The following is a 26531-nucleotide window of genomic DNA, read 5'->3' on the forward strand; positions in this document are numbered from 1 at the left end:
CTGTCTATTTAAAATTCATAAAAGCAATCGAAGGTGATCCCTTGAAATTCGTTATCAAATCAGTTTCAACTAAACCCAATATTCTGCTTTAAGACAGGATTTGTTAATCTGGCTAAAGGTTTCCTGTTCACGCCAATGAGCAACCAGTCCTAGCTTGAGTAGCAAGTTATTGACTGTGAGCATCCAAGGAATCTTGTTTACACAAGATGTTGTCATTAGTGCACGGACACCCACCCTATAGGAAACCAGTGCTGCAGTAGACTATAACCGGTGCCAAAACAGGAGTATCCGCAGGGCAATCTTATGTGCAATTCTCTTCTGGCCATGATCTAAATAGAATGGAGTCAATGGGGTAGACACTGGTAGATTCACTAGTGATGTAAGACATGTTTGTTCAGTGATGGAGAGATTACTACAGTTAGAGCAGCCCCAGAGCTCTGCACCTTACAGGGTCGCACCTAGAGCTTTAGCATTATAGATCTCTAGTGCTGGTGTCATTTTTCTGGATATAGTTTTCCTGTAAATTTTCGATATGCTTGACGTTTGAAAAATCAGGGTTAACTGCGCTTTGGCCACTTGTGGGACCCAGCTAATATTCTGTGTGAGTTTGATACCCAGATAATCAAACTCGGTCACTATTTCTAGTGGGTCACCGTCCACATACAGATGCTTCTTGCACCTGGTCTTTAGACTAGATGGAAAAAGTGTGAGCTCTAGCAGGGACCACCTTGTATATTAATCCACAGCGGATGTACACTAGCCTCTACCATCCACAGGATCCCTATACAGAAAAGATGACAGTTCAAGTTCCTGGTTGTGGAGGTCACCCCTTCTCCTACCTAGCAGCGAAGACATGGAACGAGCTACTCTTTCATCTACTGGCCTCCCCATCTCCTCCAGAGTTCTGAAAGTATCTGAAGACCTGGCTAATCACCTGAACCCTGCCAGCATCTGAATACCCTCATGGTTGACAAGTAGCGCTCTACAAATCTACTGATTAATTGATTGTCCTCACTCACCATGTTGTGCTGCACAAGATAGCGAATGGACTCCCGGATGCCAGAGCTGATCATATTGGAAGTGTAGCCGAGGAAGATGGTGCAGCCGCTGATCTCTCGATTGTAGCAGTTGAGGTTGATGTCATTCTCATTTTCTTTGCTGAGTGGCTCCAGTTTCTTTTCAATCTATAAACAGAGGACAGGCTGTCAGTGCTGCCCATATATATGCATCCTAGATGCATTACATCTCATATACGAAGAACTCGGCCCAACCCATAAAGGAACACCACAGAATGATTTGAAAACAAGCTCCCTAAGGAGAAACCCATTACACAGAGCACCAACACCACTACGCATCCCAATGATTAAAGCTTCTCGTATCAGTTAGGAGGCAAGCCATAAGTTGTCCTAAGTAAACCATAGTCTTTGCACAACTACCATGGGATCGAATAATAAAAAGTACCAGTATTCTACCCCACTCCTCTTGAGTTAACACAAGTGAACTAAAAGTCTCACTCTTCAATACTATGACAGACCCTGTGTCAAAAAGAGCACAAAGAGTTTCTTTGGGTACTGTATGCTAAATTGTTTTCAGCAAGTCTGTCACAATGTAGAGGGGAGAAAACACCAATCTGACTGCTGCTTAAGCCACGGCCCTCAACAACATACACCCACACCTTGAACGGAAGATCCTTAAGCATCATCAACAAATATGCAGCACAGACTGCATTTCTCATCCACCGAATGGTGAGAATAATCACCAAAAAGCTACCCCACTATAAAAGGGCCATGAGAGCAGCTCATGGGCACTGACCACTTAAGGCAAACAGTTTGGGCCCTGAAAGGGAGCAGTGGCTGTGCAATAACATAACAATACACTTACTTAGAATTATTGATTGCTATCTTGTCAACAGAGGGGGCTCTAAGTGACATCACAGCGAAAGCAAACAAATCTAGCGTTAACAATATCATTCAAAGCACTGAGTGAAAAACTTCTCCTTTGTTACCCATTTACAAGTGTATGTTCTACACTGTTGTCATACACGGTTATCAGCAACACTTTTTGATAAAAGTTAAAAAGGGGATAGTATGATGTATGTAGTTTAAGTGAAATAGATTTTTTTACATTTTGAAAATGGCGTAGAAAATATGGATTAGTTTCAGACCTGTACATAATAAAGTTAGACAAGCATTGGCAAAGCCAATTGGTCTTGCCGATGTGAGAGCTATTGGCTTTGGTAATGTTTTTCGCCCTGTTGCAAACGAGTGTGGATGCTGTTCAGCATGGCTAAAAGCTAGTAGGGAGGTGTGGATTTGGGTAGAGTGGAATGGGTAGATTAGGGTGCAGTGGAGTAGGGTAGATTGGCATAGAGTGGGAGTAGAGTGGAGTAGAATGGAAGGGGTGGAGTAGGGTAGACTGGAGATGGGGAGTTAAGTATTTTAGCATGGTAGATTGGAGTATGATAGACTGAATCGGGGTAGATTGACATGGAGTAGGGTAAACTGGAGTATATTGGGGTAGATGGAATTGGGTACATAGGAGTAGGGTAGAGCGAGGTAGAGTGGAGTGGGATATATATGTGTAGATTGGAGTGAGGTAGATTGGGGAAGAGTGGAGTGGGGTAGACTGGGGTAGACTGGAGTGAAGTCGGGTAGATTGGGGTGGGTTAGGCTGGAGTGAGGTAGATCGGGTGGATTATAGTAGAATGGAATGGATTGGGGTAGTTTGAAGTGGGGTAGATTGGAGTTGAGTGGGGTAGATTGAAGTACTGTGGAGGAGACTGGAATGGGGTGAGGTAGATTGGAATGGGGTAGAGTGTGGGTGATTGGGGAGGAGTGGAGTAAATTGGTGCAGATTGGAGTGGGGTAGACCGAATTGGGGTAGATTGGGATAGACTGGGTTGGAGTAGGGCAGATTGGGGTGGAGAGGGGTAGATTAGGGTAGGATATATTGGGGTAGATTGGGGAACAGTGGAGTGCAGTGGATTGAGGAAGAATGTAGTGAGGTAAACTGGAGAAAAGAGGAGTAGATCAGAGTGGAGTGGGGTAGATTAGGGTGAAGTAGGGTATCGAAGTGAGATAGACTGGATGGATTATGGTGGGGTAGACTGGAGTGGAGTGGTGTAGATTTGAGTGGAGTGAGGCAGATTGGAGTGAGATAGATAGGAGTGGGGTAGTTTGAAGTGGGGTAGATGGGGTAATGTGAGGTGGAGTGGAGTAGGATAGAGTGGTGTGGGGTAGATTGGAGTGCAGTAGATTGGAATGGGTAGATTGCACTGGGCTGGGCCGGAATGAATGGGGTAGATTGGAGTAGGGTCATTTGTGGTGGAGAGGGGTATATCAGAGTGGGGTGGAGATGGGTAGATTTGAGTCGCATGTGGTAATATGGAGTGGGGTGGGAAGACTGGGTAGAGTGGAGTGGGGTAGATTGGAATGGGAAGATTGGAGTGGGGTATTTTGGACTGGGTTGTTTGGAGTGGGATGAGATAGATTGTAGTAGATGGAGTGGGTTAGAATGGGGTACATTGGAGTGGAGTAGATTGGGTTACCGTGGGGTAGATTGGAGTACAGTAGAGATTGGCATAGATTGGAATGTGTAGAATGGAGTGGGGTGGATTGCATGGGGTAGATTTGAGTACGGTACGTTGTGGAGTGGGGCAGATCAGAGTGGGGTGGAGAGGGGTAGATTTGAGTAGCATGTGGTAGTATGGAGTGGAGTGGGGGAGACTGGATTGGGAAGATTGGAGTTGAGTAGATTGGGTGGCTTAGAGTAGGGTAGATTAGAATGGGGGGGACTGGAGTGGGATATTTTGGACTGGGTTGATTGGAGTGGGGTGAGATAGATTGTAGTGGATTGAGTGGGTTAGAATTTGTCTAGATTGAAGGGGAGTAGATTGGGTTAGGGTGGGGTAGATTGGAGTGGAGTATATTGGAGTACAGTAGAGATTGGCATAGATAGAATGGGTAGATTGGAGTGGGGTGGATTGGTTGGGCTAGATTTGAGTAGGGTAATTTGTGGTGGAGTGGGGTTGGGAAGATCAGAGTGAGGTGGATTAGGGTGGAGAGGGTTAGAGTGGAATCTGGTAGATTTGAGTAGCATGTCGTAGTAAGACGTGAAATGGGGTGGAGTGGAGTGGGGTATATTGGAGTGGAATGGATGGATTGCACTGGAGTCCAGATTGGAGAGGAATGAGATTGAGTGGAGTGGGGTAGATTAGGTTGGAGTGGAGTGGGTATATTGGGTGGCTTAGAGTAGGATAGATGGGAATGGAGGGGGGCAGATTGAAGAGGAATGACTGGAGTGTGGTAGTATGGACTGGGTAGACTGGAGTAGGGTGAATTTGAGTGGGGTGAGATAGATTGTAGTGTGGTGGAGTGGAGTGGGGTAGATTGGAGTGGAGTAGATTGGGGTGGAGTGGATTAGATAAGAGTGGGGTACGTTTGAGTGGAGTGTGGTAGATTGGAGTGGGGTAGATTAAAGTGGGGTGGGGTAAGTAGATTTTATTAATTTTTTTAAGCTTATACCGCTTATATTTGGCTTATAAGCTTATATTTGGTAGAGTGGAGTGTGGGGTTGTTGGGTAGAGTGGAGTGTGCTAAATTGATTGGAGTGGAGTAGGGTAGATTGGAGTGGAGTTGATTAGAGTGGAGTTGGATAGATTGCAGTTGAATTTGGTGTGGAGTGGGGAAATTGAAATGGAGTGGGGTAGATTGGAGTGGAGTGGGTTGAACTAGGGTACATTGGAGTGGGGTGGATTGGGGTACATTGAAGTGGGATAGATTGGCGCATAATGGGGTATATTTGACAGGAGTGCAGTAGATTGGGGTACCGAGGGGTAGATTAGAACAGTTTTGGGTGGATTGGGTTAGACTGAGTGGAGTGAGGTAGAATGCATCGTAGTGGAGTGGATTGGATTGGGGTGGGGTAGAGTGAAGTCAGCAGATTGAAGTTTGGTAGACTGGAGAGTTGTGTAGTAGATTGAGGTGGGGTAGAGGGCAGTGGGTAAATTGGGGTGGAGTGGGGTAAAATGAGTGGATAGATTGGAGTACAGTAGATCGGGGAAGATCGGAGTGGGGATGAGGTTGACTGGGGTACACTGGTGTGGAGTGGGATAGATTAGAGTGGGGTGGAGTAGATTGGAGTGGGGTAGATTGGAGTGGAGGGGCGTAGTCTGGCATAGAGCGGAGTGGCGTAATGTGGAGTATGCATGGTTAAGTAACGCCAATTACAGAAAACATATTTTCTATTAAAAAGACCTTTACATTTGCGCTGAAATACAGTTTTACTGCACATAAACGATAATATGTGCAAATTTAATTACCTAGTGTATTAATGAGTTTTGATCATATTCAAAAATGTTTCCACCACATTTCAGAATTGCAAAAGATGTGCTCCATTTGTACTAATGCTGATATATTCTGAAACATCAGCACAGTTCGTTTTATTTTGTTGTGTGCTAGAAAAAAATATACTATACCCTCTCCTTTTACATGGGTACTCAGCAGGATTAGCACATTTATTTGCTCACTTTGAAATCATAGAAAGAAAAATAAGCACCAAAAGAAAGCTTGACATTTGATCTCGGTCTTTAAACGCAGAGCAAATGTGACAGGCACAGCAAATGTGACAGGTTACGAATAAGATTTAAAGACCTGTTTAAAGAAAGCAAGTCTGTGGAAGAATACAGTAAACAAGTTTTTAGCAACGGGAAAGACGAACTATAGCAAATGAAGCCAGCAAATAGAAAGCCTGAAATGTGAGTTACAAAGCCATCGGCTAGCAACGGGCGGAATTGTATTCCTAGGTTAGCTTTCCGAATGTACCCAAGATGTCTTTGGCAAACCGGACAGCTGATCTGTCTGGTATGCCTTGACCTAAAAAAGCAGTGGCTTATAAGAGGGGAAATAAATAGTTCTCACCTGCCTAGACGAGATTTAAAACCAATGTTGGGAAAAATCTCACATCAAAGTTAAAGAAGGCCGACTGATAAAGTCAAAGACATTAAAACTTCTTCAAACTGAGTTCTGAAGCATCAAATATGCAGGCAATAAGAGCGTTTAATTCCAAAAAGCGCAACTACTGGTTAATCAACTTTTCACAATGCTGAAATCATTAGCTAACCCCAACCCTAATCCCTAACCCCAACCCTAATCCCACATGCTCCAATTATTTATCACTGCAGTAATTCTCTGCAGGCCTACTTCGCAGAGGTGTCTCTTCTGAAGTTTTAAACTGTGCGCCTAAGCAAGATAGGTCAATTCCAACTTTTGATTTTAACAGGAGGACAAGACGGGGTGGTGTTGACCATGGAAAGTACAATCCTGGCTGTGCATGCAGCTCACCTGCAGCCCACTAGTTGGCTGGAAAATGCATGAAAGAATAATAAAGCTTACTGTAATATTCTCTGAAGGGCTGGTAGCACCACAATAGCATTGTAGGCCTCCAACGAGATATCCGCATACAACAAGGTTTATTTTTCCAGGTTCTCTGGTGTTTAAGATTTTACCTAGATGTAATGAAGAGCTGTAATGCACAAGCTTTATGTGGACTATTTTTTTCCAAGATGAAAGGTTATCAATGTGGCCCTCTAGTCTGGATCGGTTCCCGGTTCACTTATATTGGTTCACTTGACAAGCTGGATAAAGTAGGCCAGCTTAGACCTCTCAGAGTGTATGAGCCGTTGCCCAATTTGAAACGCGGCACTGCTACTGCTTGGAGAAGGCAGCAAAAATCCACTGCAATCTTTTAGAAAACAATTTACCTCTAGACAACCAGAATTTATCCATTTGAGCTTACCAGGACATAGCAACAACTCTTATGGATGTTCACTCTTCAATTTGTGGTATCATGGAGGATTGGGTCCCTGCTCCTCTAGACCACTCTCTTTAACTCCTCCACAATGGAAAGATACAAGGGTTTCCCATCCAGGAAGAGACATGACTCGCATCTTATATCATAGGTTGCCTAAAATCATTCTTAACAGTTTCTTTTTAAATCCACAGTTGGTCAGCTGTAGAATCCCATAGGTATTTCTTTCAAATATTTTTTTCTCCAAATAATTCTAATTAGTAAACATTTACATTCAGACATGTCCTTAGCTGCTAGCAGTTTTGGAACCATCTTCTACTGACTTCACTGCTGTGGTATTTATATTTCTTGGATCTTCAGAGCAGGAGACCTACTGCTCAGTCGATACAGAGGTCCAAAAATAATAATTGACAGACTATGAATGAGTCAAAAACTGAGTTCTTGATTTCATTACACATATATATGTGTATATATATATATATATATATATATATATATATATATATATATATATATATATATATATATATATATATATATATATATATATATATATATATATTTTTTTTTTTTTTTTTTTTTTTTTTAATCAGATTGATGCCTTCTACAACCGGTCGGTCCGCTATGAGAACTTTATTGAAGCAATATCCTCTTTAACTCTACTTCTCAGTTCTGGTGATAATTTGTTTTCATTTTTTCCGCACTCACCAGGAATTTATTTTATATTAAGGATTGGCACTTAGAGTGTTTCTGATCTACTCCTGATGACGCCACTCTCAGGGTCAGAAGTCAACAATCAGCTAAATTGTACTGTCTTTCAGCCTTCCCAAGGGGTCCAATTTAGACCGGATATGAAAATTCCTGTATAATCCCAGTAAACAAATAGTTGCCAGCCAGTAGGCACTTGTTTTAAATGCCTTACCCGCACTTGTTTAACCTTTGCATGTTACATACACTAGAACACTGCACCGCTGCTTGTTTTTTGTATGTGGTATCTTGTTTTACATTATTTTTAATGTGTAATATTTTTAATGTGATGACATGCTATAAATGGGCATCTTCATTTTTAGGTCAAAACCTACCAGGCAGCGAGGGGTTGCCCCCGGAGGTTTAGAAGATATGGGCACCATGGATAAAATATAATGGTTTAGAACTGGGCGAGGAAGAGAAGGGATTGCTATTGCCACTAGGAGGATCGGGGAAGGAGACTTGATGATTGTAAGTCTAGACCAAACATTGATAGGGGGGGTTAAGTTGGGTCTAACCCTTAATGTATGTTCATTAGGTCTCGGCTAAACGCGCGAAGCGCGTTGTCGCCGAGAACTTATTGTTAGCGAGTGTGCTTCCCAGGAGACACTCCTGGCCGCGCGCATCGCCTTGGAGGGCGATTTGAAACGCGCACGCGTACGCGATCGCGCTCGCTGTGGGCAGCTGCTGTTGTGCATTCACACAGACGCACACCAGCGCCCATGCACGCACTTGCTCATACAGTGCCATGCTTGAAGGAAGTAAAAATAATGTGGACAGAACGAATAAAAAGAAGTTAAACATGAATGCTAAAGCTGCGATGGGCACTAAAAATCGAAAAGCTTAAATCAGATGTGTGAAATAATAACGTACCGAAAAAACCCTGAAAAATAACATGTGCATGAAAGCCAAAAAATGAAAAGCAAGTGTTTACCTGTGGATGCAGTCCGCGCGAAGCATTAATACAAATGTTTACATGCTGGCTTATGTGTTTAATCAAACGGAGAAGAGAGGATAAAAGCACAGTGCTAGTGCAATGAGTGAAACAAAACTGTGCTATATATGTCCTCCTAGATCCAACACAGTCTTACATCGTAGGTGCCAAGAAATATATGAGAGTACCTACATACTGCATCCGGCCGTGAAGGGCATTTACACTACGGAAGGGAGAATGCAGAGTAGTGAGTGCAGAGTAGTGAGTAGTGAGTAGTGAGTGCAGAGTAGTGAGTGCAGAGTAGTGAGTAGTGAGTGCAGAGTAGTGAGTAGTGAGTGCAGAGTAGTGAGTAGTGAGTGCAGAGTAGTGAGTAGTGAGTGCAGAGTAGTGAGTGCAGAATAGTGAGTGCAGAATAGTGAGTAGTGAGTGCAGAATAGTGAGTAGTGAGTTCAGAGTAGTGAGTGCAGAGTAGTGAGTGCAGAGTAGTGAGTGCAGAGTAGTGAGTGCAGAGTAGTGAGTGGTGAGTGCAGAGTAGTGAGTGCAGAGTAGTGAGTAGTGAGTGCAGAGTAGTGAGTAGTGAGTGCAGAGTAGTGAGTGCTGAGTAGTGAGTGCAGAGTAGTGAGTAGTGAGTGCAGAGTAGTGAGTAGTGAGTGCAGAGTAGTGAGTAGTGAGTGCAGAGTAGTGAGTAGTGAGTGCAGAGTAGTGAGTAGTGAGTTCAGAGTAGTGAGTGCAGAGTAGTGAGTAGTGAGTGCAGAGTAGTGAGTAGTGAGTGCAGAGTAGTGAGTGCTGAGTAGTGAGTGCAGAGTAGTGAGTAGTGAGTGCAGAGTAGTGAGTAGTGAGTGCAGAGTAGTGAGTAGTGAGTGCAGAGTAGTGAGTAGTGAGTGCAGAGTAGTGAGTAGTGAGTTCAGAGTAGTGAGTGCAGAGTAGTGAGTAGTGAGTGCAGAGTAGTGAGTGCAGAGTAGTGAGTGCAGAGTAGTGAGTGCAGAGTAGTGAGTAGTGAGTGCAGAGCAGTGAGTAGTGAGTGCAGAGTAGTGAGTGCAGAATAGTGAGTGCAGAATAGTGAGTGCAGAATAGTGAGTAGTGAGTGCAGAGTAGTGAGTGCAGAGTAGTGAGTAGTGAGTGCAGAGTAGTGAGTAGTGAGTGCAGAGTAGTGAGTAGTGAGTGCAGAGTAGTGAGTAGTGAGTGCAGAGTAGTGAGTAGTGAGTGCAGAGTAGTGAGTAGTGAGTGCAGAGTAGTGAGTGCAGAGTAGTGAGTAGTGAGTAGTGAGTGCAGAGTAGTGAGTAGTGAGTGCAGAGTAGTGAGTAGTGAGTGCAGAGTAGTGAGTAGTGAGTGCAGAGTAGTGAGTAGTGCAGAGTAGTGAGTAGTGCAGAGTAGTGAGTGCAGAGTAGCGAGTAGTGAGTGCAGAGTAGTGAGTGCAGAATAGTGAGTGCAGAGTAGTGAGTGCAGAGTAGTGAGTAGTGAGTGCAGAGTAGTGAGTAGTGAGTTCAGAGTAGTGAGTGCAGAGTAGTGAGTAGTGAGTGCAGAGTAGTGAGTGCAGAGTAGTGAGTGCAGAGTAGTGAGTGCAGAGTAGTGAGTAGTGAGTGCAGAGCAGTGAGTAGTGAGTGCAGAGTAGTGAGTGCAGAATAGTGAGTGCAGAATAGTGAGTGCAGAATAGTGAGTAGTGAGTGCAGAGTAGTGAGTAGTGAGTTCAGAGTAGTGAGTGCAGAGTAGTGAGTGCAGAGTAGTGAGTAGTGAGTGCAGAGTAGTGAGTAGTGAGTGCAGAGTAGTGAGTGGTGAGTGCAGAGTAGTGAGTGCAGAGTAGTGAGTAGTGAGTGCAGAGTAGTGAGTAGTGAGTGCAGAGTAGTGAGTAGTGAGTGCAGAGTAGTGAGTAGTGAGTGCAGAGTAGTGAGTAGTGAGTGCAGAGTAGTGAGTGCAGAATAGTGAGTGCAGAGTAGTGAGTGCAGAGTAGTGAGTAGTGAGTGCAGAGTAGTGAGTAGTGAGTGCAGAGTAGTGAGTAGTGAGTGCAGAGTAGTGAGTGCAGAGTAGTGAGTAGTGAGTGCAGAGTAGTGAGTAGTGAGTGCAGAGTAGTGAGTGCAGAGTAGTGAGTGCAGAGTGCAGAGTAGTGAGTGCAGAGTGCAGAGTAGTGAGTGCAGAGTAGTGAGTGCAGAGTAGTGAGTGCAGAGTAGTGAGTGCAGAGTAGTGAGTGCAGAGTAGTGAGTGCAGAGTAGTGAGTGCAAAGTAGTGAGTAGTGAGTGCAGAGTAGTGAGTAGTGAGTGCAGAGTAGTGAGTGCAGAGTAGTGAGTAGTGAGTGCAGAGTAGTGAGTGCAGAGTGCAGAGTAGTGAGTGCAGAGTGCAGAGTAGTGAGTGCAGAGTGCAGAGTAGTGAGTGCAGAGTGCAGAGTAGTGAGTGCAGAGTGCAGAGTAGTGAGTGCAGAGTGCAGAGTAGTGAGTGCAGAGTAGTGAGTGCAGAGTAGTGAGTGCAGAGTAGTGAGTGCAGAGTAGTGAGTGCAGAGTAGTGAGTGCAGAGTAGTGAGTGCAGAGTAGTGAGTGCAGAGTAGTGAGTAGTGAGTGCAGAGTAGTGAGTGCAGAGTAGTGAGTGCAGAGTGCAGAGTAGTGAGTGCAGAGTGCAGAGTAGTGAGTGCAGAGTGCAGAGTAGTGAGTGCAGAGTAGTGAGTGCAGAGTAGTGAGTGCAGAGTAGTGAGTGCAGAGTAGTGAGTGCAGAGTAGTGAGTGCAAAGTAGTGAGTAGTGAGTGCAGAGTAGTGAGTAGTGAGTGCAGAGTAGTGAGTGCAGAGTAGTGAGTAGTGAGTGCAGAGTAGTGAGTAGTGAGTGCAGAGTAGTGAGTGCAGAGTGCAGAGTAGTGAGTGCAGAGTGCAGAGTAGTGAGTGCAGAGTAGTGAGTGCAGAGTAGTGAGTGCAGAGTAGTGAGTGCAGAGTAGTGAGTGCAGAGTAGTGAGTGCAGAGTAGTGAGTGCAGAGTAGTGAGTGCAGAGTAGTGAGTGCAGAGTAGTGAGTGCAGAGTAGTGAGTGCAGAGTAGTGAGTGCAGAGTAGTGAGTGCAGAGTAGTGAGTAGTGAGTTCAGAGTAGTGAGTGCAGAGTAGTGAGTGCAGAGTAGTGAGTGCAGAGTAGTGAGTGCAGAGTAGTGAGTGCAGAGTAGTGAGTGCAGAGTAGTGAGTGCAGAGTAGTGAGTGCAGAGTAGTGAGTGCAGAGTAGTGAGTAGTGAGTGCAGAGTAGTGAGTGGTGAGTGCAGAGTAGTGAGTGGTGAGTGCAGAGTAGTGAGTGGTGAGTGCAGAGTAGTGAGTGGTGAGTGCAGAGTAGTGAGTGGTGAGTGCAGAGTAGTGAGTGCAGAGTAGTGAGTGCAGAGTAGTGAGTAGTGAGTGCAGAGTAGTGAGTAGTGAGTGCAGAGTAGTGAGTGCAGAGTAGTGAGTGCAGAGTAGTGAGTAGTGAGTGCAGAGTAGTGAGTAGTGAGTGCAGAGTAGTGAGTAGCGAGTGCAGAGTAGTGAGTAGCGAGTGCAGAGTAGTGAGTAGTGAGTGCAGAGTAGTGAGTGGTGAGTGCAGAGTAGTGAGTAGTGAGTGCAGAGTAGTGAGTAGTGAGTGCAGAGTAGTGAGTGCAGAGTAGTGAGTGCAGAGTAGTGAGTGCAGAATAGTGAGTGCAGAATAGTGAGTAGTGAGTGCAGAGTAGTGAGTGCAGAGTAGTGAGTGCAGAGTAGTGAGTGCAGAGTAGTGAGTGCAGAGTAGTGAGTGCAGAGTGCAGAGTAGTGAGTGCAGAGTAGTGAGTGCAGAGTAGTGAGTGCAGAGTAGTGAGTGCAGAGTAGTGAGTGCAGAGTAGTGAGTGCAGAGTAGTGAGTAGTGAGTGCAGAGTAGTGAGTAGTGAGTGCAGAGTAGTGAGTAGTGAGTGCAGAGTAGTGAGTGCAGATTAGTGAGTGCAGAGTAGTGAGTGCAGAGTAGTGAGTGCAGAGTAGTGAGTGCAGAGTAGTGAGTGCAGAGTAGTGAGTGCAGAGTAGTGAGTGCAGAGTGCAGAGTAGTGAGTGCAGAGTGCAGAGTAGTGAGTGCAGAGTAGTGAGTGCAGAGTGCAGAGTAGTGAGTGCAGAGTAGTGAGTGCAGAGTAGTGAGTGCAGAGTAGTGAGTGCAGAGTAGTGAGTGCAGAGTAGTGAGTGCAGAGTAGTGAGTGCAGAGTAGTGAGTGCAGAGTAGTGAGTAGTGAGTGCAGAGTAGTGAGTGGTGAGTGGTGAGTGCAGAGTAGTGAGTGGTGAGTGCTGAGTAGTGAGTGGTGAGTGGTGAGTGCAGAGTAGTGAGTGGTGAGTGCTGAGTAGTGAGTGCAGAGTAGTGAGTAGTGAGTGCAGAGTAGTGAGTGCAGAGTAGTGAGTAGTGAGTGCAGAGTAGTGAGTAGTGAGTGCAGAGTAGTGAGTGGTGAGTGCAGAGTAGTGAGTAGTGAGTGCAGAGTAGTGAGTAGTGAGTAGTGAGTGCAGAGTAGTGAGTAGTGAGTGCAGAGTAGTGAATAGTGAGTGCAGAGTAGTGAGTGGTGAGTGCAGAGTAGTGAGTGCAGAGTAGTGAGTGGTGAGTGCAGAGTAGTGAGTGCAGAGTAGTGAGTGCAGAGTAGTGAGTAGTGAGTGCAGAGTAGTGAGTGCAGAGTAGTGAGTGCAGAGTAGTGAGTGCAGAGTAGTGAGTGCAGAGTAGTGAGTGCAGAGTAGTGAGTAGTGAGTGCAGAGTAGTGAGTGGAGTGCAGAGTAGTGAGTGGAGTGCAGAGTAGTGAGTGGTGAGTGCAGAGTAGTGAGTGCAGAGTAGTGAGTGCAGAGTAGTGAGTGCTGAGTGCTGAGTAGTGAGTAGTGAGTGCAGAGTAGTGAGTAGTGAGTGCAGAGTAGTGAGTAGTGAGTGCAGAGTAGTGAGTAGTGAGTGCAGAGTAGTGAGTAGTGAGTGCAGAGTAGTGAGTAGTGAGTGCAGAGTAGTGAGTGCAGAGTAGTGAGTGCAGAGTAGTGAGTGCAGAGTAGTGAGTGCAGAGTAGTGAGAGCAGAGTAGTGAGAGCAGAGTAGTGAGTGCAGAGTAGTGAGTGCAGAGTAGTGAGTGCAGAGTAGTGAGTGCAGAGTAGTGAGTGCAGAGTAGTGAGTGCAGAGTAGTGAGTGCAGAGTAGTGAGTGCAGAGTAGTGAGTGCAGAGTAGTGAGTGCAGAGTGCAGAGTAGTGAGTGCAGAGTGCAGAGTAGTGAGTGCAGAGTGAGTGTGCAGAATGCAGAATAGTGAGTGCAGAGTAGTGAGTGCAGAGTGAGTGTGCAGAATGCAGAATAGTGAGTGCAGAGTAGTGAGTGCAGAGTGAGTGTGCAGAGCAGTGAGTGCAGGTGCAGAGTGGTGTGTGCTGTTGAGTGCAGAGTGCTGTGTATTGGCAATGTAAATGACAATGCTATTTATTCATGATTTAAAGAAAAAAAAAGAAATGTCATGAGCAATGCCAATAGCTCTACCTGTAATGATGCCGAGACCATTGCATTGCAAATGCTTGTGTATTAAGTTGCACTCTAACCGTATGCTCTCTTTCAGAGAAACTGTTGCCATACTTTTTGTCCTATGCCAACTACGATTGCCCAGCTACCAATCTATATTGTGTATTCATGATTTCCTTGGATGTAAATTCTAATTACAAAAAAAAAAAAACACCTACCAGGCAGCGAAGCTATCTGGTTTGCTGAATAAATCTTAGGGACATTCGGAAAGATTCCCTGGGAATGCATTCCACCTGTTGCTTACCACTAGCTTTTTGGTTTGCAAATCACATTTTCTTGCTTTGCATTTGCTGGTTTAATTTTGTTTTAGGCTGTCCAGCTCAAGTTCGTCCCTTCCCTTGACCAAACTTTATTTACAGTATCCTCCAGAGTGCTCCCTTTCTGTAAACAGTCCTTTCAATCTTGTTCTTATCTAGCCAGATTTACAGTGCATTCAAAGAGGATGTATGACATTACAACGCATGCTTTTACCACGCATGCCTTTACAACGCGGTTTTTACAACAAAAACCTTTACGCATAGCGCTTTGGGGTGCTGGATAGTGAATAGTTTAATTTACTATTCCAACACCAGTCCCCGTGGACAGTAGAGAAGGTGTTGGATAGTATATTAAACTTATTTCCTATCCTAGAGCGCCCCCCAGCGCAATGCGTTGTAATGGTTTGCGTTGTAAAAGTTGTGTGGTAAAGGCACTGCATGGTAAAAGTTGCGTTGTAAAGGATGTTTCCCATTCAAAGACAAAGTCAAATGTCAGGCTCCGTCTTCCGTGGGAGCTTGGTGTTTATCTACCTTTCTAAAACTTCAAAGCGAGAGGTGTGTTGTCTGTAATGACAGTGCGCTACCACATCATGCATACTCTACTTTACCCCACTGCACTCTACACCACACCATTGCACTCTACTCTGCACCATTTACACTCCGCCACTCCACACTAGATACCTGAACTCTACCTTGCACCACTCCACCCTACGCCACTTTAGTTCACACATTTTTACTCTGAATCACTCGATGGAAATGCTCTCTACCCCACTCTACTCTGAATCACTCCAGTATACACCACTGCACTCTACCCTGCACCACTCCAGTGCACTCTAATCTCATTCATTTAAAATACTTTATTCGGTTTTAAGATAAAACCGTAAAAGTTACACAACTCCAATCAAAATAAAAACATGTAAAAGACATACATTTCATGGCAATAGAACATTGATAATCAATCCAATTAAAACAAAGAAGTATATGTACATCAGAGTCGGTAATAAAAATGAAAAAAAGGGGAAGAGTGGGCAACCTGTTTCAAGGCATACAACTTCGTAGATGATAATTGATGGGATGCCAACTTGAATTTAGGGGTTTGTTAGTTCTCCATGCAATTTCTAGACCTCAACGAAGATTTCACAAAACCTACTACAAATGGCATACGTTCTGGTTTCAGCATTTGTAAATAAAAAAAGAGCTGGGCGGACCTGGGTAAAAATCATCTTTTTTAAAAGCGGTTTTAATAAAAATCTGAGGGAAGCGTCATAGAAATTACAAAAAAACAAAGTGCAGCAAATCCTGAGGAGACACTCCGTCGCATCCACAGGATGCTAACACCTCGCCTCTACAGCTCCCCTTAGGTACAGCAACTAAAAAGTGAAAATAATCCAAATGAAACCTGGTCAATAAAAATCGTTCATGGGTCGACAAAGGCCACATAAGATATGGCTCGGTAGATAGAGTAGTTTTAAGCATCATAAATTTGCAGACGCTAGGTTTACACAGTTCTACCCCATCTCTACCATGTTTTTTAGGAGGGATAAAAGTCTTTTTTACAAATTCCACGTCCGCTACAGTAATAAGATCAGGCTTTGAAAAAAGGTCCGGTCGCCCCAGCTCTTCAAAACAGCCCTTTATTAGGTCTCGCCTGTCGATGCGCATGCGCATCGAGCAAGGCGAGAGTATTGGGACTTATCCGCTCTTTATCCACACTGCAAGGAATCGTGGCGATTCCTTGCAGTGCCCGTGACTTTTAAGCTCAATGCGCATGCGCATTGAGCTTAAAAGCGCGTGCACGTCCGTCTTTGTTTACCCGCTCCGCCCCCTCCCCTTCCCGCCGTCTCGCATTTCCCCTGTCGCACTTCTCCTCCCCCCTCCCCTCTCTTCCCTCCGTCTTGTTTATTGTACCCGCTCCGCCCCCTCCCCTTCCCGCCGTGTCGCATTTCTCCTCCCCCCTCCCCTCTCTTCCCTCCGTCTTGTATGCCACTCGCAACGCTCCCTGTTGCTGTCTCACACAGGTATGCGTCTCTCTCTCTCTCTCATGTCCTTCTCCCCCGCCCCTCTGCGCTGCTCTCTCCCCCTTGTGCTTCTCCCCCGCCCCTCTGCGCTGCTCTCTCCCTTGTGCTTCTCCCCCGCCCCTCTGCGCTGTTCTCTCCCCACAGTGCAAGCCCCCAGTGCACCACAGTCCAGACTTGCAGCAGCCCTACTGTCCTGTACCTGTACTCACAGTGCAAGCACCCAGTGCAGCCCAATCCAGACTTGCAGCAGCCGTACTGCCGCTGTACTCGTACTCACACTGAGATCAAGCAGTGCATCTTCTTAATCCCTACTTGCACAACTCCCTACTTTTTCATTACCAGGACACCAAGCAGTTGTCCAGCCTTGCAACATGACCTGCAGCGCCCCCTTATGTCCCAGTACCGAAGCACACACACATACAGTCCCGTCACTACCCTAACTGTCGGACGCGTCCCAGCATCACTAGTTTGTGGCACTCACCCTAGACCCCCCGAAAACAGCAGCGCCGTGTCCCGCTGCTCGCATTCTTCCCTGACAGCACCGCGCATCTTGCCCGCCTCCGGCTCGAAGGAGATTATCCCCCACAGCTGCCCTGGAGCGTGGCGGGAGGAGGGGCAGGGACCAGATAGACTCCCCGCCTCCCTCCATCCAATCGCATCGTCTGCAATCTGGTATCAATTATTTAATTTATAGGCACGATAAACGCTCCCAGCTCTGGCCGGTGGGGGGATTTGCTCAGCGTTTTTGCATCTGTCTAATTTGATGTGGTGTAATTGGTTATTTAGATCCGCTCCCCCGGCACGCGCCCACTCCCCCCACTCCCCCCCCCCACCCCCCCAGACACCCCAGCCCGCTGCTCGCCTCAGCCCAGCCTCACTGCCCGGGAACCTCCCGAGGAGGCGCGCGCGCCTTCAGACCTCAGTGAGGGGCGTAGGTGTCACTTTAAACACCCGCTCCAGGAACTGCGCAGGGCGTGAATAGTTACACAGCTTTAGTGCCCCTTAAAGGTGTTATACAAGGTTTTAAAGGGGGCATGCTCCCTGTATTTGTAGGTACTGGAGCCAGGATATAAATAACTTTAATGGATCAATTGTAGCGCTTTTACACTTTACGAGGCCCAAAGCGCTTTAAGGTAGAAGAGTAAGAGGTTACTCTGTTTTTTGTCTACGGATGCGCGCCTTCACATCCTCACCCCCTCATCCTCACACCCCCTCATCCTCACACACCCTCACTCACCCTCACTCACCCTCAACCCCTCACCCTCACTCACCCTCACCCTCACTCACCCTCACCCTCACTCACCCTCACTCACCCTCACTCACCCTCAACCCCTCACCCTCACTCACCCTCAACGCCTCACCCTCACTCACCCTCAACCCCTCACTCACCCTCAACCCCTCACCCTCACTCACCCTCACTCACCCTCAACCCTTCACCCTCAACCCCTCACTCACCCTCACTCTCACTCACCCCCTCACCCTCACCCACCCTCAACCCCTCACCCTAACTCACACTCACCCTCACTCACCCTCACTCACCCTCACTCACCCTCACTCACCCTCACTCACCCTCACTCACCCTCAACCCCTCACCCTCACACAGTGCAATAGGTCTCGGAGCATTTGAGTTAGAGCTTTTAGAAATGTTTATGGCTTTTTTTTTTTTATTCTTTAGCATTGGCTACAGGAAACAAAAATGCTAAAGATTTACAAAAAAACCCATAAACAATTCTAAAAGCATTAACTCTAATGCTGCGAGACCTATTGCATTTCCAATGCTTGTATATTTTAACCATGGAATGTGAACCATGTGGTCTAGGCCCAAAACTTCTCTCAATATCTGGTGGGTAAGAACTAGGTCTTTATTTAACCAACAGTTGAGCCAAAACAACAACATGACCAAGTTATCACAAATAAATGGTAACCCAGTTTCTTCGTGGACCACTAAATTTGAGGTTCCTCTAGGGACCCGAGAAGCTGTTTTAAAAAGGCTTTCTCCACCACCTGTAGACCATCTAATGCTGCGTAGCCCCATAATTCGCTCGCATAGTTGGAGATGGCAACACTTTTGGCCTGGTATATTTTCAACATTGCCGCAATAGGGCGCTTACCCATCTTTGCAGCAAATTTGAAAATAGCTGTGTTTGCCATTATAACCTCCCCCTTTTTTCTCTGAATAAGGGCCCCCCAGTTCAGGTGGTCATCTAGTAATACAACCAAGTATGAAAATGTCGAGGTCAAAGGCACTTTCTCACCACCCACTTTAAAGGGATACAGCTTCTTTAGACGTAACCTGACCTGCATAATATAAGATTTGGAATTATTTATAGCTAGGTCGCGATCGGCCATGAAGCTCCGAAAGGAGTTTAGCAGTGTTTGAAGACCCCTTGAAGACCTCTTGCCGCCCTGGCAATGAGGACCGCATCATCCGCATAAAGTAGGACGGGCAGTCCTCGTCGACCCACTTGTGGGAAATCGGCCTCTGTTTCTACCAAGATCTTATCCAGTTCGTTTATATATAAATAAAATAGAAACCCGGCCAAAATACATCCCTGTCATACTTCCCTTTCAATTTTAAAATCCCTAGAGGCCCGAAGATCCTGGGCGAATCTGAGGTTAGCCTAGGTATCCCCATGCAGATCCCCCAGGAAGTCAACTAGGGCATCCTCCACCCCCATTGCCCTCATGGACTGCAACAATGTCCCCCGGTTGACAGTCAAAAGCGGAGGAAAGATCCATGAAGGCCATGTAGATCGTACCCTGGCGGGCGACCGTGTACTTCCCCAGGATCATATATAGGTTAAGGAATTGGACTAAAGTAGAATGCCCTGGTTGGAACCCATATTGTATGTCAGAAACAATCTTGTTCTCTTCTGCCCAGGAAGCTAATGTATTCAATAAAACCCCGCCCACAACCTTGACCACGGAATCAATAAGTGAGATCGGTCTATAACACAAAGTGCTATTACGACCGCCCTTCTTGAAAACCGGTACAATTGTTGAGGTGCCCCAAGACTACGGACAACCGGCCCTGGCTGCCGCATTAAGCACGGCCACCAGAACCGGAGCCCTAAAAGGTGGATTTGATTTAAAAAGATCCAGCGGAATCCCATCCGGACCTGGAGCCTTATTACAGGACAGCCCTGATATACCTTTCTGCGCAAACGTTACCACGGCATTAGTTTGAACTCTAGTTAGGGCTTGTTGTTGAACTGTAGCACTCTTAAAGATAGAACTAAAATGAAACACCCATTCATCTTCTGTTATGTTAGTGCCTATGTCTTCAGCCCCATCCTTCTCGAATAAAGGACGATTAATAATACCCCAAAACCTAGAGCTACTCCCTAATGTACTTGGCTCCAGTAATTCTCATCACGTTGTTTCCTTTAATTCACCCTTACGAGTGGCCAGTGCCCGTTTACACTTGAGACAAAGGGCACGAATCTGAGATTGATCTCTCGGTGTAGCTTTTAATGCTTCCTTTAACCAGTTCCGTCCTCGTGACAGAACCACTCTGTCATGCCGCGGCGCCCCGCCCACGCTGCATCAATTCCGCGCCTGCACGGCTGAATTAATGAACGGGCGGGACGATAACATAACCACTCCGTCATTAGCACAGCTTGCCCGTGGCGGAGTGGTTCCGTCACGAGCATGGCGGCGCCGCGCGACCCCCCTCCCCCCCCAGCGCCACGTCGGAATTACCGCCGCGGCCAAGGGGTTAAATCTCTAACTGATTTGGAGCATAAAGGATCAAACCATTTAGGATCACAGGGCGCCGTCCTATTAAGGGGGGCGCTTAACAATGCCCCTATCTTACAAACAATACCTTCAAAGGCCTTGAGGACACCCTCAGGAAGGGAGCCAGAAGACACACAGGATGCTAATTAGATGCACATGACTCTTGTACCTTACCATAAAATAAATCCGGGGACCACTTTAGGTGGCGCCTTCCATCTGTGGCTCTCAGTGTACCTGGCACTATCACCCTGGCATGACTTGTCAGCAAACCACCTCCCAAACACACACAATTGGGATTATGATCACTGAATACACTATCTACAATTGTAAACCCCCGGAGGTTGGACTGAAGCCCAGTTGAGCTCAAAATACCATCTATAAAAGACCCGCCACTACGTCCTTTAAAGGATGGTATGGACGGTTTACTAAGGGGGCAGAGAAGGAGATAGATGGGATCAAGTCATATTCATTAAGCAAATTGTTAAGTAAACCCCCTTGAGCAGAATGCTCAAAATGAAATTCCGCATCCCAGCTCTCTCATACAGGTGTTTTTGGGGTCACTACAAGGGTGAACATTAAAGTCCCCCGCTACCATGAGTCTATGTGCAACAGAGCCACAGGACTGCCTAATTAAGGCAGCTCATCTGGGCAATCTTACACAACCCTTGTGCATTCACTGCATTGTAAAAATTTATGATACCCATGCTCTCTTTTTCTTGCCTTAAAACAATAACTTGAAGGGTACTATAAGCAGAGGGGAGTTGCCAAATTCTACAACACACGGCCAATGCTGTAAATATGACCAATATTTACAACAAGGGGTGGTGAGGGACAGAGTCTCTGAATTAAACAGAATACTCTCACCCAGTCAAGAGATCAGGGCTAGATCCAACACCGTTTTTTAGCTCACTGCACCATCCCAGTTTCAGAACCTGGCTGTATGCAAATTAGTCTGTTCCTGTCCCAGTGCATGATGGGAACAGGGCAAATCAAACTACAAAAGCCAATTCTTACACTGGGAAGGAAACAAGCTACCGGGGACCGGTTTCTGGCATTTCAGCCTCTTCGGCCCGGCTTGCTTGAATCCTGATGGTGCAATGAGCAAGGGACTCACATCTGAGTATACCCTTCCACGCTTCTTCACCTTTCTGGTGAAGAATTGGCTTGGTAGTTTAGTCTGCCCTGTTCCCATGATGCACTGGGCCAGGGACAGACTGATTTGCATATAGCCAGGTTCTGAGCTGGGATGGGGCAGTGAGATAAATAACGGTGATGGATCAAGCCCTGATCTTTGGACTGGGTAAGAGTGGTCTGTTTAACTCAGACACTCTGTTCATCACCACCCCCTTTTCTAAATCGTTTTTGGCCACTATAGGTGTGGCAGGGTATACTCAGACATGAGTCCCTTTCTCACTGCTCCATCAGGATTCAAGCAAGCCGGGCCGAAGAAGGCTGAAATGCCAGAAACCGGTCCCCGGTAGCTTGTCTCCTTTCTGGTGAAGAATTGGCTTGGTAGTTTAGTCTGCCCTGTTCCCATGATGCACTGGGCCAGGGACAGACTGATTTGCATATAGCCAGGTTCTGAGCTGGGATGGGGCAGTGAGATAAATAACGGTGATGGATCAAGCCCTGATCTTTGGACTGGGTAAGAGTGGTCTGTTTAACTCAGACACTCTGTTCATCACCACCCCCTTTTCTAAATCGTTTTTGGCCACTATAGGTGTGGCAGGGTATACTCAGACATGAGTCCCTTTCTCACTGCTCCATCAGGATTCAAGCAAGCCGGGCCGAAGAAGGCTGAAATGCCAGAAACCGGTCCCCGGTAGCTTGTCTCCTTTCTGGTGAAGAATTGGCTTGGTAGTTTAGTCTGCCCTGTTCCCATGATGCACTGGGCCAGGGACAGACTGATTTGCATATAGCCAGGTTCTGAGCTGGGATGGGGCAGTGAGATAAATAACGGTGATGGATCAAGCCCTGATCTTTGGACTGGGTAAGAGTGGTCTGTTTAACTCAGACACTCTGTTCATCACCACCCCCTTTTCTAAATCGTTTTTGGCCACTATAGGTGTGGCAGGGTATACTCAGACATGAGTCCCTTTCTCACTGCTCCATCAGGATTCAAGCAAGCCGGGCCGAAGAAGGCTGAAATGCCAGAAACCGGTCCCCGGTAGCTTGTCTCCTTTCTGGTGAAGAATTGGCTTGGTAGTTTAGTCTGCCCTGTTCCCATGATGCACTGGGCCAGGGACAGACTGATTTGCATATAGCCAGGTTCTGAGCTGGGATGGGGCAGTGAGATAAATAACGGTGATGGATCAAGCCCTGATCTTTGGACTGGGTAAGAGTGGTCTGTTTAACTCAGACACTCTGTTCATCACCACCCCCTTTTCTAAATCGTTTTTGGCCACTATAGGTGTGGCAGGGTATACTCAGACATGAGTCCCTTTCTCACTGCTCCATCAGGATTCAAGCAAGCCGGGCCGAAGAAGGCTGAAATGCCAGAAACCGGTCCCCGGTAGCTTGTCTCCTTTCTGGTGAAGAATTGGCTTGGTAGTTTAGTCTGCCCTGTTCCCATGATGCACTGGGCCAGGGACAGACTGATTTGCATATAGCCAGGTTCTGAGCTGGGATGGGGCAGTGAGATAAATAACGGTGATGGATCAAGCCCTGATCTTTGGACTGGGTAAGAGTGGTCTGTTTAACTCAGACACTCTGTTCATCACCACCCCCTTTTCTAAATCGTTTTTGGCCACTATAGGTGTGGCAGGGTATACTCAGACATGAGTCCCTTTCTCACTGCTCCATCAGGATTCAAGCAAGCCGGGCCGAAGAAGGCTGAAATGCCAGAAACCGGTCCCCGGTAGCTTGTCTCCTTTCTGGTGAAGAATTGGCTTGGTAGTTTAGTCTGCCCTGTTCCCATGATGCACTGGGCCAGGGACAGACTGATTTGCATATAGCCAGGTTCTGAGCTGGGATGGGGCAGTGAGATAAATAACGGTGATGGATCAAGCCCTGATCTTTGGACTGGGTAAGAGTGGTCTGTTTAACTCAGACACTCTGTTCATCACCACCCCCTTTTCTAAATCGTTTTTGGCCACTATAGGTGTGGCAGGGTATACTCAGACATGAGTCCCTTTCTCACTGCTCCATCAGGATTCAAGCAAGCCGGGCCGAAGAAGGCTGAAATGCCAGAAACCGGTCCCCGGTAGCTTGTCTCCTTTCTGGTGAAGAATTGGCTTGGTAGTTTAGTCTGCCCTGTTCCCATGATGCACTGGGCCAGGGACAGACTGATTTGCATATAGCCAGGTTCTGAGCTGGGATGGGGCAGTGAGATAAATAACGGTGATGGATCAAGCCCTGATCTTTGGACTGGGTAAGAGTGGTCTGTTTAACTCAGACACTCTGTTCATCACCACCCCCTTTTCTAAATCGTTTTTGGCCACTATAGGTGTGGCAGGGTATACTCAGACATGAGTCCCTTTCTCACTGCTCCATCAGGATTCAAGCAAGCCGGGCCGAAGAAGGCTGAAATGCCAGAAACCGGTCCCCGGTAGCTTGTCTCCTTTCTGGTGAAGAATTGGCTTGGTAGTTTAGTCTGCCCTGTTCCCATGATGCACTGGGCCAGGGACAGACTGATTTGCATATAGCCAGGTTCTGAGCTGGGATGGGGCAGTGAGATAAATAACGGTGATGGATCAAGCCCTGATCTTTGGACTGGGTAAGAGTGGTCTGTTTAACTCAGACACTCTGTTCATCACCACCCCCTTTTCTAAATCGTTTTTGGCCACTATAGGTGTGGCAGGGTATACTCAGACATGAGTCCCTTTCTCACTGCTCCATCAGGATTCAAGCAAGCCGGGCCGAAGAAGGCTGAAATGCCAGAAACCGGTCCCCGGTAGCTTGTCTCCTTTCTGGTGAAGAATTGGCTTGGTAGTTTAGTCTGCCCTGTTCCCATGATGCACTGGGCCAGGGACAGACTGATTTGCATATAGCCAGGTTCTGAGCTGGGATGGGGCAGTGAGATAAATAACGGTGATGGATCAAGCCCTGATCTTTGGACTGGGTAAGAGTGGTCTGTTTAACTCAGACACTCTGTTCATCACCACCCCCTTTTCTAAATCGTTTTTGGCCACTATAGGTGTGGCAGGGTATACTCAGACATGAGTCCCTTTCTCACTGCTCCATCAGGATTCAAGCAAGCCGGGCCGAAGAAGGCTGAAATGCCAGAAACCGGTCCCCGGTAGCTTGTCTCCTTTCTGGTGAAGAATTGGCTTGGTAGTTTAGTCTGCCCTGTTCCCATGATGCACTGGGCCAGGGACAGACTGATTTGCATATAGCCAGGTTCTGCGCTGGGATGGGGCAGTGAGATAAATAACGGTGATGGATCAAGCCCTGATCTTTGGACTGGGTAAGAGTGGTCTGTTTAACTCAGACACTCTGTTCATCACCACCCCCTTTTCTAAATCGTAAATATGACCAAAGCACCCCTGGCTCTTCCACAAACTGACGGGGAAGCAGGGACGAAAAAAGCTTTATATCCCTCCAGAAATAGGTTGCAGTTCACCAGCCAAGTCTCCTGCAAATCACAGAGAATTGCCTGATGAACTGTACCCACGAGGAATTCTGAAATTTCCCCGCCATCCCATCAATGTTCCATGACAGGACATTGTAGGAGTCTAATTTGGTAAACGCCCCTTGTGGTACAACTGGAGGCAGCCCATGCTGCTAGGGGCTGGGCATCCCGGATGTCACAGTGTTACAGGGCACAACACTACAGGTAAGGGAACAGGGGGACTCATGTTGATGGAATAAGTCTCCTTCGGGCTCTGAACTCTTGTGCAGTCAATCGCACTCATCCAGCCTTGAAAGTGCAGCGTGCCCAGCCAAAATGGGCATCCCTCCCAAAGAATAAAGATGGCTACCCCCTGAAGCCTCAAAAGGTCTTTGAGGCCACCTATTACTTGACAAGTTTAAATTGTGATGCCTGAAGAGGTCAGACTTGTAGAAAAAACCCAAGGGCAAGATCTGGACACCAGAATCCCTACAAGTTAATTCAGAATGAATATCCCGAAAGATTTTCTCCACAACAAATGAACTATTGAAATTCACGATGATACACTCACCCCCTCAGAGTTTCCTCGTGTTTCCTATCCAGCCCACACGACGTGCCATAAAAATATTACGTTCCACCATTGGGCCAACCGAGGTGTTATTTAAGAACCAATGAGTAACCTTATTCATAAGTTGGGTGAAATCCTCCTGGGAGCCTCGTGAAAGGGGAGGAACATTCCCCAGGATTACTACCATTGGTGTTGATTGAGGTGGAAGATTGATGACCGCTAATTGCTGAGGGGCATTGGTAGAATATCCCTGCAATTCTCCCGAGCTTTTCCCTGAACTAAGAGTAACTTGGCCCTGGTAATTTGTTGGTAAAACCCCATTAGGTGCCAGCCCATCACTTATACCATCAGTCAACCCCCCTGGGTCTCCATTTGCGCCACAGGACTGGGCTCCACTAGAAGATCGAGAATCTGCAGCTACCCCTAACAAAGGCAACATGCCTGACACGGTATTAACCCTGGGCAACTCCGTGACAACACGTTAAGGAGGATGAGTGGGTTCCAAAGACTTATGCTGTTCAGCTAAGATTTGCTCTATGCGGTTTAGCTGAGCCACAATGGGGCTCAACTTATCTTCCAACATACTACACATGGTAGATTTAAAGGCTTCCAGCATGGCAGAATTAACCATGTTACATGCCGGCAACATGGGTACCTTATTTTTGGGGGCAGGCTTAGGGGGCGCGTTAGGTTCAGTCTTTTTGGCTTGGCTCCCCATTGGTTTACATTTTCTTTTCAAACTGCCACTAGACCTGAGAGCTAACCCTGGAGGATGTGATGTAGCAACATCTCTGGGAACTTCTGGTGATGTATGGATAATATTGCCACCCATCCCACCATTCCCTCAAGTAAGAGAAGAGGCACCACACTTCCAGTTCCCGATGATCACAACTGGAGACAGTGTCCTAGAAGGTACCTCCCTCGGTTTTTCTGGTAGAGGGGATAGTGCTTCGTTGACCTGAGAAGCGCTATCCGGCCCAGGGGATGAGAGTATACTCAGAGCTTCACTGGCAGTTTTCCTAGACTGATTTTTTGGCCCACCCAGATGAGAAAAGAGACCACTAGAGGGGGATCTAGAGAGACGCCTGTTCACTAGTTCAATCTTCTTGTCAATAACTGAAGCAGCTCTTGACAAGAAGGCATCCATAGTTGTAACAGTTGCCTTCGAAGCAGCAGTAGTCCCTTTTTGGCTTACTTGAGTCTTCCTCCTCCCCATGGTTCCTAACCAGATTAAATCCCCACAGCTTGCGATGAATTGACAACCCCACAACTAGTAACCTTAGTCAAGTTTGCCACAGCGTTAAATAAAAGATCCTTGACAGAATCCCTGGAAAATGCTATTACTTCAGCATAAAGAAGCTAAACCTAAACACTACCAGCTAGTTAAAAAAATAAAAAGAGGCACAAGCTAAAATTCAAATGATGGTCCATTCATGTGGGATTAAAAC

At 46.7% G+C, this 26531-nt stretch overlaps 1 protein-coding gene across 6 annotated transcripts in view; it reads right to left on the reverse strand.

Moving 5' to 3' along the window:
• Positions 1 to 26531, reverse strand: part of LOC147662125 (deoxyhypusine synthase-like) — a 181260-nt gene that overhangs the window by 123663 nt on the left and 31066 nt on the right. For all 6 annotated transcript variants that reach the window (XM_086951092.1, XM_086951090.1, XM_086951089.1 and 3 more), the window contains exon 3: positions 1020 to 1184. In XM_086951092.1, coding sequence (XP_086807218.1) covers positions 1020 to 1184 — 165 coding nt within the window. The remainder of the gene's footprint in view (positions 1 to 1019; positions 1185 to 26531) is intronic.

The sequence above is a fragment of the Lissotriton vulgaris genome, unplaced genomic scaffold, assembly GCF_964263255.1.
Source record: "Lissotriton vulgaris unplaced genomic scaffold, aLisVul1.2 SCAFFOLD_261, whole genome shotgun sequence".
NCBI lineage: Eukaryota > Metazoa > Chordata > Amphibia > Caudata > Salamandridae > Lissotriton > Lissotriton vulgaris.